The sequence below is a fragment of the Hyalella azteca genome, unplaced genomic scaffold (assembly GCF_000764305.2).
Source record: "Hyalella azteca isolate HAZT.00-mixed unplaced genomic scaffold, Hazt_2.0.2 contig6160, whole genome shotgun sequence".
NCBI classification, from domain to species: domain Eukaryota; kingdom Metazoa; phylum Arthropoda; class Malacostraca; order Amphipoda; family Hyalellidae; genus Hyalella; species Hyalella azteca.
This window is the reverse complement of record NW_025936328.1, coordinates 267,415-280,337: the sequence shown is the minus strand read 5'-3', so window position 1 is coordinate 280,337 and position 12,923 is coordinate 267,415. Positions and strand designations below refer to the sequence as shown.

Sequence of the window (12,923 nt, the reverse complement as noted above, 5' to 3'; positions counted from 1 at the left end):
GGTACGTGGCAACGCTGTCCGATCTTCGTTTTGCGTGTTCTTGGGCTATCACGACTTGCAGGGAATATTTTCAGCTTTATATTTTGTTAAATGACGTCGTCCGTCTTGAGATGTTGTGGGATTTTACTAATGAATTTTACCAGAAACATTTCCGGGCATGTTCAAGTTTTATCAGTTGGACGATTTGCTTTGCGTTTTGAGTGTTGGGATTTTATATGATATTGCTGTTGGTACTTCGTCTCCTCAGTTTGTGTGTATTATCAGTCAGTGAATAATTGACTTCAATCGACGGTTACTTTTTACATTTGGAAAAAAAAAAACAGAACCACTTTTTTTAATGAGATGCGATGACCATCGTTATAGTTATTGCACTCAAGCGTTAATTGTCAACTCTTGGACTTTTTACGTATCTGTTTTCTTTTCATGGCTTTTCTGCGAATTAACCACTTTTGTTGTGATGTTTACTTGGTTATTAATCAGCCCGAATTTCCGGTCTTCGTGGTGGCTGTCCAGTTGCAAGTGGTTTATGAAATGGTTGCAAGTTTGTTGAAAACGGCGCTGCATTCTTTACAATCAACTACCCGAAATTTAACGTATGCTTCTTTTGATCGATCACCGAGTCTCAGTACGGTTTTTGTGCATCGGCTATTGCCAAAAAATGTAATCTATGCTCTTCTTTTATGTTACAAACGAAATTATTTTCGTGACAAACTGACAATGTTTTCCTTTCATGAGTCACACGCTTGAAATTTGGCGACTACTTTTTCACGACTTCTCCATTTCGCATTTCATCACAATTTCTGCCGTTTTTTTTATGAAAGAAGTTAATATAGTGGTGTTTTTTGTTACCGTTTTCCGTTGTTGTATTTCAATATATATCGGTGGAAATGTGTGTATTTCTTTCTAATAACGCATCATTTACGTTTTGTTCCTTACTGAGCATGCTTTTAAATTTTTAGCTCTGTGTACGTCGCGAAATTTCGTAATCCTATGTATAGCTGCGTTATTAAAAGTTTTAATCTCAATTTTTTCTTAGTAAAGTGGTGGAGATATTGACTCGACAAATATTGCTGCAATGTTCCTATGCTCATTTATTTCAAACGAAAAACTTCAAATTCCCTCGAACAATGATCTAAAAATGTTCCTCCTACTAATGATCAAACCATGACAATTCACAACCATCCCATTAATTAATAACCCGCTTGATCCTAATGCGGATCTCGTTTGGCTTCAGATGCTGAAGTGACGGAGGAAGCCGCCGTTGAGATGCCTCCTGGTAAGCTATTTTATCTTAGGATGTTAGCATGACATGCGTGTCAGAATTGGCTCATCTGTTGAGTGGTCAAACTGTTTTATAAGCTCCGGTAATGTATAGCTCACGTGATTATTTCCGATGATTTAGTCAGTACCTTATTTTGTTCATTTCACCGGATAGGAAACATTTATATTATCTAAAGCCATGAATACTCTGTGTTTGTTCACATGAAACGAAATCGTAATGTAGGTAGTGTTCTCCTACAAATGGAAAAGAAAATAAATGTATTTATCTGACTTTTCGATGAAATCTGAAGTCGATCCGTCGGTGAAGCCATGAACTATCACATGAATTGAAATTGTATTATAGTCTTCTCCTACAAATGAAAATGAAAACAATTGTATTTATCTGACTTTTCGATGAAATCTGAAGTAGACGAGCCGTTATGAACTGTGTGCAGGAGAGCCAATGGTCCAGTCGCCAAGCACTGCTGGCCAGTACAGTCTCGCTGATTTTGAGCTGCTACGCGTTATTGGACGCGGATCTTACGCTAAAGTCCTCATGGTTGAGCTCAAGCGTACTGGCAGAATATACGCCATGAAGGTTATCAAGAAGACGCTAGTCACGGATGATGAGGTGATTTCATAAACAAGAATATTCTGTTAACAGCATCTGTAAATGGATTTGAGTCATTTATGAATGATGTGAATTCAATGCGCTTGAAAAAATTTTCGCAATAGTGTCATTGCATTCATGTTTATTCCAAAATTAATTATTATTTTGAAACTTGTACCAACTTCTATTGAATATGTTCTCCTTATTTTATTTTTATCTACCACTTTTATGTGCGCCTATCTGGCCTGTGTAAACAGCTATGAATAACCGGACTCATGCATTTCTAATTACAGGACATTGACTGGGTTCAGACTGAGAAGCACGTGTTCGAGACAGCATCCAACCACCCGTTCTTGGTTGGCCTGCACTCTTGTTTCCAGACACCGTCTCGCCTCTTCTTCGTAATCGAGTTCGTACGCGGCGGTGACCTGATGTTCCACATGCAGCGACAACGCAGACTCCATGAAGAGCATGCGCGCTTCTATGCTGCCGAAATCTGCCTTGCTCTTAATTTCCTACATGAAAAAGGTGCCTTGAAGGGTTATTAATTAGATGTATCAGTAAAAAATATTATAGCCGTTCTAATATCTCGGAAAAGTTGCAAATCCTCGCAATAATTCATATTATAATACTCTGTAAGGCAGTTAAGGCTATTTGGCCTTTATGAAAAATTGCAACGCTTTCCCAGCCGATGAAGCTGGAGAGTTATTTGTTAGTAAAATGACAGAATATAATGTAACAGATATTTTCTGATGAACAATTTATCTGCATTCGTTCATTTTCAGATTTATCATTTTTAGCGCATTTTCTCATTTATAGAAAAATGCCCTATTGTGCTCGTTTGTCCGTCCGTCCGTCTGTGACTTCACACGTTTTCGTCGACGAGAAAATGCGCTCTCTGTCACTCACTGCAGTGAGTACTGAGTTAGTATATTTTTTGTGAGGGTTTTAAATGGCTCGTGTTATCCAGGCATTATCTACCGAGACCTGAAGCTGGACAACGTCCTACTGGACCACGAGGGGCACATCAAGCTCACAGATTACGGCATGTGCAAGGAAGGCATCCGTCCCGGCGACACGACGTCCACTTTTTGTGGCACCCCCAACTACATCGCTCCTGAGATACTACAGGGCGTCGAATATTCCTTCAGCGTAGACTGGTGGGCTCTGGGTGTGCTTCTCTATGAAATGCTGGCCGGTAAAAGTCCCTTTGACATCGTCGGAGCATCTGATAACCCCGACTTCAATACTGAAGATTATCTCTTCCAAGGTGATTACGAAACCAGATGAAAGAGTTTATTTTTCATTACCGTTTGTGTAGTACTCTAGTACAGCTTTTTTGCTCTTCCGTAGTAGTATTGATTTTCATGTCTGCTAATTTCAGATCTTATAATCGTATATGAAGTCTTTTTTCGTCTTGCTTAATTTGTTTCCATAACCTTCAAGTATTTTAATTGATTCAAAATTTCCGTAGTGACAACTATCCTTTTTTTGGCAGTGATTCTGGAGCGTCCCATCCGTATCCCTCGCTCTCTTTCGGTGAAGGCAGCCAGTATCCTTAAAGGATTCCTCAATAAGAATCCATCTGACCGTCTTGGCTGTCACCCAGAGACCGGCTTCACTGATATCATCGGCCACCCGTTCTTCAGAACCATCGACTGGGAATTGGTGAGATTTTCAGCGTACTTACTACTTCATCCCATCATTATGACATTCCATATTAACTACACCCGGTATTTTTTAGTATTAATTTAGCGAACGAGTTGGGACTATTCAGTTATCGCATATGATCAATTGCCTGATTCAGGTTAAAACTACATAGCATTCACACGTTCTTTCTCTAGAGCTACAGGATAAAACATCTGTGATTAGGTTTTACAATATGGAAAATATTTTAACTTTGAAACCCACTCCCAATTTTTTATAATATCCCGAAATTTGTTACAAAGTTGTATAAGTATACCGAAATTTGGTGGACATTCGCATATTTGCTAAACATTGAAGCGATTTTGATTGTTGTACGAGTGCTTGATTGATTGTATTCTTGAAAATTTTAATTATGGCGAGTTTGACCAGTTGGAGGCTCGTCAAATATCTCCTCCCTACCGTCCAGCTCTTAAAGATGAAAGAGATTACGCTCAGTTTGACCCGTGCTTCACTAGGGAGCCCATCGAATTTTCTTTCGTTGACCAGTGAGTGGCTGCTGTGGGTGACCACAACTCTTGTTTTATTGCGTTCTAGAAAGGTCTGTGTCGTTGGGAAGTACTTTTTTCTAATGCTTTAACTATTTGTGTTCTTAATTATTTGGTCAATCAACCGGGTGTTCAGGATGTAGTAATGCTGGATGTATTTTCTATTAATTGAACTAAGACTGCACTTCCTTAGCTAGGGGATTTGAACTCCACTTTTGGAAATTCTTCTCCCAAAATTAATGTGTTGGTGTAATAGATTCGCACGGCTGGGAATTATTCCAAAACCAGTAAAAGGTACGTAAAATGCACTCGCCACATGGTGTGTTTTGACGTACAACAGGATCTTGCATGCATTGCAGGAAAAATTTGTGTAGCCATTCTGTGTGGTTTGTGTGGCGACTATGTGTGGTTCCTCCTGCAGCTAGAACAGCGTCAGGTTCCTCCTCCTCATCGTCCTCGCCTCGAAGGTGACAGAGACTTGGCGAATTTTCCTCCAGAGTTTACTGATGAACCGATACAGCTCACCCCTGATCAACAGTAAGTGAACAATTCTATTATCCTGATCACTCTTGAACAACAGTAATAAATACTCAAATCATACGGATCGCTTAGGACCAAGTCCTTGGTTTAAATGATAATTACTTAATCCAGCTCACTCCTGATCAGCTCTGTCTCATCCCTGATCAAGAGGAATTTTTTTAAAGAAATTGTCTTTATTCGTCTCTTGAATATTTGAGAAAGGAAACCTCAAACTAAAGATTATTTCGTACCTTGCACAGCAGCATCGCATGGTATTCATTTTTATGATGTTAGTAAATAAATTTTATCGCTAACTACATGGGCCTTTGAATTCAGTTGTTAATTTAATACTTGCTTAATTACTTGTCACTCCTTGAAAACGTATGATGCTGATCACACTCAGCCAAGTAGAAGATTGCCTCACTAACAACTATCCGATGAATTATGTGGTAGACCATGGTTGAACTATATAAGGTTGACCCACGAGGATTTCCGTTTTTCAGTTCAGCTTTCTTGTTACGTCACTGAGATCGAGAAACGTAAACAATCCCGTCATTCCCATGACGGATTGGTTGACTGGTTTGAACGTATTTCGGCGAGTTGTTAATGCCCGTGACGTCACTGAGATCAGTGACGTCACAGGCGAACAACAAACTACATCTGCAAAAATGAGCTTCTCATGGGACAACCTTACACTAGTTCAACCATGGTGGAAGACTACGCTTTTTTAATATAATTTCGTATCTTGAGCCTTCCTCTGCTGTTGAAATAGAAATGGTATTATATATCAGTTGATCTCGTGCGTAGTGGTTTTGTAGCGCCTGGCCATTAGATTCGTTATGTACTGCGTTTACGCAGGGCACATAATTATTTTCGTAGCCTTGTTCATTTTTTTATATCAATATAAAAGTTCAACGAGTATGAAGTTATTGAATAATTTTTTATGAATTTGGTTTTTTGATTAATTTAACTTTTATTAGAACCTTACAATTTTCTACTAATGTTTTCTCCATATTGGGCTTTATAAAAATTTTAATGTCATTTACTGCTTTTTTACTTTTGTTGACTGTGTTCATAATTTTCTCGCATTATTCTACCATGCTAATTTTTATCAAACAGAAAATAAATCTGACGTTAAGTATTAAAAGGATTTCATATATATCATTCGACCATAAAAAAGTAAATTCATTTCTATTATGCGATCTAAACCGGAAGATGTTTTTTATAAATATCTTCAGGGTATTTACGTGTTATTTCTTCCTCTGTCTGTGCCTCTAGATTAATTACTTTTGCAGACGCGACATTGACAACATCGACCAGAGTGAATTCGAAGGCTTCGAGTATGTCAATCCTCTGCTGATGAGCATGGAAGACTGCGTGTGAACTTGGCTCAAGGTTCTACTCGCGACCGCTGCTAATCAAATGACCAATAGAAAACCGCCGAAATACTTTGTATATAATCAAGCTTACAATTTATATCCAGCTTATGATGTTAATAATTTCCTCGCCCTGGATAAGTGGTCCGTGTTGTTCATTATAAGTAGGCTTAAGACCAAATGTTATTTCTCAAGGCAACTTCATGTCCTGTGTGCTTATTGATCATGATTGCAGCTATTAGACTCGTACATATCACTCGGTGAGACGGAGAAACCTTTATCAGTGTTAGACTCTCGTTACTTCGATTTGAGAAAGCCCCGTTGAAATCCCGTAACGGAATGCCCCTGAATCATTCCTTGGTGCTGTGAGATGAAGCGGGTCGATTATTATTGACCCTTGATAATTATCAAGGTCTTCCTTCAGGTGCAGTTAAATAACTATTTTTTGACCTATAAAATCGTCTGCAAAGAAAATATGACCTCAATATTATAATAGTGCCAATTGAATTAAAATCACACCGCGACCTAGTGACATTTTGAATTTTTCCGTGGGATTCATTTCATGGGTGACAGCTTGCCCTGACTATAAATGCTATTAGTTAGACTTCGCGTTCTTGACAGGCAAGTGCGGACTTTATTTAAAGTGTTGAAGAGCGTTTCTTATTTATTATTTTATTGAGATCTGCATGTTATTAATGACACCTTGTTTAATTTCTGATTATAAAGAACATTTTTAGCCTCTACTAGCTCCTGATTCCATCTTGCTCCTCACATAAATCTAAAAATATCTGCTCACTTGTAAACCATTCACTGAATTGCCAGCTGTATGGCAGCAGCGGGGTTCCAGTTCTAGGCTATATTAGAATTTGTAACGAAGATCCGAAAGTGAGGTGTATGAATTTTGATAACAAAGCTGTGAGTTAGATAAATGAGTACGTACGGGATAAACGTTCGCCCTCGCATTGCATGAACGTTATTTGCGGTTCTGTGATCATGAAGACAATATTGTTGTTAAGACCCCGCACCCGGTCTCGGCGTCGCACAAACGCAACTGGGTCTCTCCAAATGTCTACGGTGTTGGGGGCAGTTGAAGAGGTTTAACACATCATTCCGGAAGAACTGGCTGCAGCTGCTTAATTTGCTGATGTTATTGTTAATTCTGCTTTTGTAGCTATTGAGGAGTATGCAGTGACCGGAGCAAAGTTGTACCAGCGTCCGTCTTGCTGATATCTGAAGTGATTGTCAAGATAAGTCTATTGTTGGGGGAGGCCAGCCGTTGAGTAGTACTGGTGCGTGGTACGAGTCTTTGACGGCTCATGCAGCGTTGGAGTGGAGAGTGTTACTGGCTGTTTTAAGTGGTGAGCTGTTGATGTTGGTTGGGATTGAGCAACATTGATGTATTCGGTGAGAGCAACATTGAGTACGTATTCAATGATTGAGCACCATTGATGTATTCGGTGTATGGAGTGTTTTATGTTGCGGGGTAGGTGTCGGGTAATGATGGTATTGGGGGCGATTGAACGGTCTGGCGAGGATGGTTGTTCTGTGGTTGGGAGCCCCGTTGGTGTGTCCACATTCAGAGTACCGTGATCGGAGTTGCCGATTTCAATTGCCAAATTTTCGCTCGTATCCTTATTGCTTAAGTACCAGACTGGGTCATGCGCTTCAGGTCACCAAACACTAGGAAGTTCAATAATGTAGACATTGATGATGTTCAGACCTGTGTTGTTAGTTGGTCTTGTTCGATTGCATTGTGGCCTGGTAGAGGTTTAAGTGTAAAAAAAGATGCGTTATGGTTCAGCATCATCATACCGTCGCCTCGTCCCGTCCCCCGATCTTCACGGTAAACGGCCAAGTTGACAAATTTCGGATCTTCGATTTAAATGAAAACCAGTTGGTTTCTTGGATGGCCACGATTTGGATGATATGGGTAGACCAAAATTGTTCGATCTCGTCAGATTTGCTTCATATGCATAGGAAATAGTTGTTCACTTGATTGAGAGGCCGACAAGTTATCCCAGACAATTCGTACGTACGGAAGACAATATTCTTACGTTTTCTAGTTGATCTTGCAATTCTGTAGCTTAAGGGGAAATGCCCCTGTAAGTTATTGCCTGATATTCACTTCATTTCCCTAATTCTTGGTAACATCGAGTAATTTTTTGAGAACCGATCACCGGGATACAAATTTAAATTCTACAATGCATTTTTCATTCAGCTTTTTGATCGTGAAATTTCGAGATGGGTTTTGTTGTTTTTCCCCGAGATAATTTCTTACATTATGAGCGGGTTCTAGCACAGCAGGCTCTTTGCTGTGTGGTGCTTGTTCAGCTTGCTGGCCGAGTTGAGGCATTAGTGTGAAACTTTACCCTTCCTTCCCTCAATTTTCGTGGGGAAAAGACGCATTTTCATCTGCCATGTGACGTCATAAATAATAGAGTATTGTTTTTAGATTGAGATCTTCGAAAGCTTATTTCGTTTAGAATATATTACGAGAAATTTAAAATGCGTGTCTACCTGAAATAAAATTTCCACAACTGTATAGTCTAATAAGATGTGTTCATTTAATATTTATACATTGAGAAATGTGATTTCAACTCCACAATATTTGTGCCTTCATATGCTTATTTTTTGTTGTTCGATGGCTAACTTGAAGAATATTTTGTTGAGACGAGCTTAAAGTGCATTCAGCCGCTTGGCATTATTATCGATGTGCCTTCTAAGACGATGTTCCGTGTAAAGTATAAAATTTAATGGAGGAACCACATGGAATTCGTGCACCATAACTCTTTAGACAAGAGCTGAAGAATGGTTATTTAATAGAATAACTTTACCACTAAGTTGATGAACCGTGTTTAGTAGATAACTTTAATGGATAACTCATAGTATGCATTCCCATTAGAATATCGTCATTATATCCTTTTTTACTAGGTAATAATTTCAGAACATTATTTCGATTGATGACGGTTTTCATTACCGATTAAGCATGAAATGTTTCAAATGCAACTAAGACGCGAGTTGTTAATATTTTATTATAAACATGACGTAATCGTTTCGTATACCATTGATTTATTTTGATTACAATTGAAAGAACATGTGGTCGAACACAGATGTTGCATAGAACAACGTTTTCTCAATCTATGGTAATCTGTGCACCAGGTGATAATAAAATACCGTAAACGAATTGTAAGTTTTTCTTCAAAATATCTGTACATCCTACATATATTATAGTGTTACAATTTCCTACTTGACCATTGCACGTTACTTTCACAACGTTCAATGTGAAGAATTCCAATATAAAAAAGCACAGATTGACGCTATAAGGAATTGAGTAGATTGTGATGCCAATTAATGCCTTCCACGGTTTTTAAGTAGATGTTTTACAAGTGGAAGTTGATCGTATTTGAAGAACATAATTAGCTTGAACGGGTCGACTAAGATTTCCAACAGAGGAATTTAATTTAAAATTTCACCAGATTATGACAGAGTAGAGAACCACAGACCTAAATCCATCGTATGGCAGTGCGCCTGTTCAATCTTATTGCTCTAATTACGACTTGGCAAAGTTGATCAATCTTCTTTATAATAGTTCGGTAGTGATTGGCACTTACGATGGTAAATTTCATACCGCGCACAACGTCTGATGTGAAGTGATGCGCGGAGCTGCTAAGGTAAAGCATTGAAGTACCGAGGTTATAAAGCATGGAACCAGAAAGTCGATAGAAAACAGGCCAAGAAGCTTACAATTAATGAACGAATGCGTCGCAAAGTGTAACAATTACTGGTAGCCAACATTCGCGAACAATAATATAAATTAAATCACAACACCTGCATTAGCCCGAATATATCCAAGAAATTTCAAGTTGGCCAGTACGAAAATTCTGGATATCAGAATATCGCACACTATTAACTATCGAAACTAAGTTCTGCAGCATTAAATATTTTTGCCTAAATATTTCAAGAGTCATTTTGCAACTAATCTTACATGTACTACATTATGTACAACTTTCAATTATTCAACATCCACCGCGCTTCACATTACGTAATTTTGTATCAAACCGCCAAGTCCATATGTATCAATAAGATCGTTCAATCCTCATTATAAATTATTGTAAAAAGAGAGACTTCTTTGAAAAGAACTTCGTGACAGTCAAAGCATTCGTATTTCACGACCAGTTTCTTGTGGATGAAGAAATTGCAACATTCCAACTTTATATACACGGGAATAAAATTTGAAAACGAGTAACAAATTGCAGATGGATAAAAGAAGTGCAACAGAATATTAGCTTATTCATAACCTGTGAATGTGACCCCTATCATTTTAAGCCTTTTTACGTCAATACAATAAAGGTTGCGACGGATCACTTTTATAACTGCAAATTCAGCAACACAGATAGGAGGAAATCACTCTATAATATTTATTTCCACTGCACAGCCGTTCAAGCTCATAGAGCTTCAACAATTTTTATAACTTTTGAAGCATCTTCTTACTATGTGTGCCAATATCATATAATTTAATTTATATCTATTATATTTCCTAAAATACCAATTGTAGTGAAGGCCGACCTTGGACAGAAGGGTAATTAAGACCTAATTGTTGAACCCTACTTAAGCAAACAAGCAATGAGGCAAGTTATAGACACTATGAAGTTGCGTGCTGCACTGAGGAGTTAATAACGCCATTGATTAATCACAATTGCACGTTATCTAAGAAAAAACTCGTATTGTATTTTGCACAGAATATTTAGCAGCAATATAAAAATGAATCTTCCAAAATTCAGCTTCTGCATGACACAATTCTCTACAAAGATACATCCATAATATTTCATTAGAATGCAATGAGAATACAACCCAAGACATACAATTAAGAGAAGTCACCATGAAACAATAAATTTACTGAACACATTTACTGGCTAAATTGAACACAAGAGGCGACTTGAGAATATAATCAAGTGTCGACGTATACAAGACGTTCGAACAGCCAATATTAGCTGGAAGAAATGAAAAACCGCCAAGAAAAATTAATCCCATTCACCTAGACTGAAAATTGCCCCAAGTCGAATGCTTTTAGAAAAAACTCTCATTGAACCTAAAGGCAATTAAGCCCAGGCAATTATCTCGAATAATAATAGTTGAAGAGTTAAACTGTGATTTCGTTCAATATATCCATAGATCAACAGAAATTGGTTTCGAAACATTATTTAATTAAGAAACAACGGTGCTCTCTGCTTCGATAAGAACAAAAATGAATTGCAACAAACAAGTTAGCATTTCTAACCTAATGATCAACTAAATTAAGTCAAGTTCGCATCTCATATGAAACTAGGTAACCACGAATAAGTCGCGCCAAGCACGCATTAAATGGCAACCACTTATAAGCTCCGTGATTCTCGAGGCACAGAGCAATGGCAGGTTGTAGTTATTGATGCACTGTGCCTTAAGCACATCCATTTTCAACGAAATTACAAAACAATAAAGTTTTTAAAATGGTTCCTGCAGTGCAAAGATAAACAGTAAGTTGGCAACACAAGAAAGTACATTGAATGTTCAAAATGAACGGTGCACAGAAGCCTTTTTTTTTATTAGTTTCCCAGCACATCGTGACTTCTGCGATTGGATGAGTTCATCTCATTTCTTTCAAATTAATCCTCTAACTAAATAACTAAGCTTACAAACTTAACACTTTACAATTAAACTTTAGAATAACATTCAAATTGGTACAAGCTACAATTGTCCTAGCTTAATATCACAAAAGAAACTCATTACATTCTTAATCAACAAAACACCTATAACTCAAATTACTATGAAAGACAATTGAATTTACAATAGAAACGCCCAGATTAATATTCGCCCTTGTAAACGTGACACTTGTATAGCACACAAGAGAGAAAATATATCAAACTGTCCAGATAAAATCAAAAGAAGTTAATTCTGAGAGAAGCGGGAATTACTTTTGACTTCAGCAGCGAACGACAAGTCACGCTTGCGCATCTAGCTGGAAGTGCAGATAATTTTGGCAGTGTTTAAAGCTGGCAATTTCAATCTATGATAAGCTTTGATACAATGACCAGTCAGACAGTGTCTGGTGGTGCGAGCACAATTCCAACAAAAGCGACACATGTAATTTGTATTTAATAAATACTTCATTTCCTAACAAGAGACTTGGGAAGAATAAGCACTGAGGTTCTTCACAAGAGAAAAAACTTGTAACATCCCCTTTAATAATTATGAAAATTTCAACCACTAACATCGAACACATTCTATCCAAGAGAAAATCCGATCATGGTTCTGAGCTTTGTCGTTGACGTTTGCTTTCAGTCCTGTTGCTCTTCACTTAGCATTTCTGCACCAGCTTTAATTATAGAACCATGGGCATTTTTTACATCTACGTCATCTTTTTTATAACAATCAGAAAGTTTAGGACGAATCGACTTGTTATCTTCCTGCACTGAGAAATCTCGAATAACTTTGCTTCGTTCTTCAGAAGGACGATATTCAGATCGCTTTTTCTTCTTGTGTTCGTCTGAAGAAAAACTATCTTTTCGAGCAACATCAGGATTCGGATAGGCGTGTTCTGCTTCAAAAACTGTGGAAACAGGTATCAAAAAATTGCTAACAGAAAGCTTCTCTCCTATTTCCCTAGTTTTTGAAAGACTTTTTTTCGAATCTCCATCATATTGCAAATCATCGATAATTTTTGACGGAGCCTTTTGCATTGGTGACTCCACTGAGTCCCTTGATTTAGAGAGCTGTTGTTGATCTTCATGCTCGGGAATGTTGGAAGATGATTTACCGTTATTGCCTTTCCTTTCCGGAGCTGAGAGCGCTTCGTGAATACGTAGTGTTTTCTGCTTCTTGACACAATGTAATTCCCTCTTCAGTTGCGTCATCTCCGTATCCGAAGAGTAGATGCAGGTCTGTAATTTGGGAGACAGCGCCTGAAAAAATGTTCATTTAACATTTTAA

At 37.9% G+C, this 12,923-nt stretch overlaps 2 protein-coding genes across 8 annotated transcripts in view; one reads left to right on the top strand and one right to left on the bottom strand.

The window, feature by feature from the left end:
• The window catches only part of LOC108670185 (atypical protein kinase C), a 40,744-nt gene extending 31,603 nt beyond the window's left edge, over positions 1–9,141 (top strand). For 5 of the 6 annotated variants that reach the window (XM_018157647.2, XM_018157649.2, XM_018157651.2 and 2 more), the window contains 7 exons: positions 1,235–1,276; positions 1,716–1,891; positions 2,164–2,398; positions 2,841–3,140; positions 3,369–3,538; positions 4,484–4,599; positions 5,877–9,141. In XM_018157647.2, the coding sequence (XP_018013136.1) occupies positions 1,235–1,276; positions 1,716–1,891; positions 2,164–2,398; positions 2,841–3,140; positions 3,369–3,538; positions 4,484–4,599; positions 5,877–5,964 (1,127 nt within the window). In that variant the 3' untranslated portion in view covers positions 5,965–9,141. Of the gene's footprint in view, positions 1–1,234; positions 1,277–1,715; positions 1,892–2,163; positions 2,399–2,840; positions 3,141–3,368; positions 3,539–3,946; positions 4,063–4,483; positions 4,600–5,876 lie in introns of all 6 variants that reach the window. The other variant, XM_018157646.2, reaches the window with a different exon arrangement.
• LOC108670183 overlaps positions 9,136–12,923 on the bottom strand; it is a 58,672-nt gene continuing 54,884 nt past the window's right edge. For both annotated transcript variants that reach the window (XM_018157644.2, XM_018157643.2), the window contains one exon: positions 9,136–12,895. In XM_018157644.2, the coding sequence (XP_018013133.1) occupies positions 12,272–12,895 (624 nt within the window). In that variant the 3' untranslated portion in view covers positions 9,136–12,271. The remainder of the gene's footprint in view (positions 12,896–12,923) is intronic.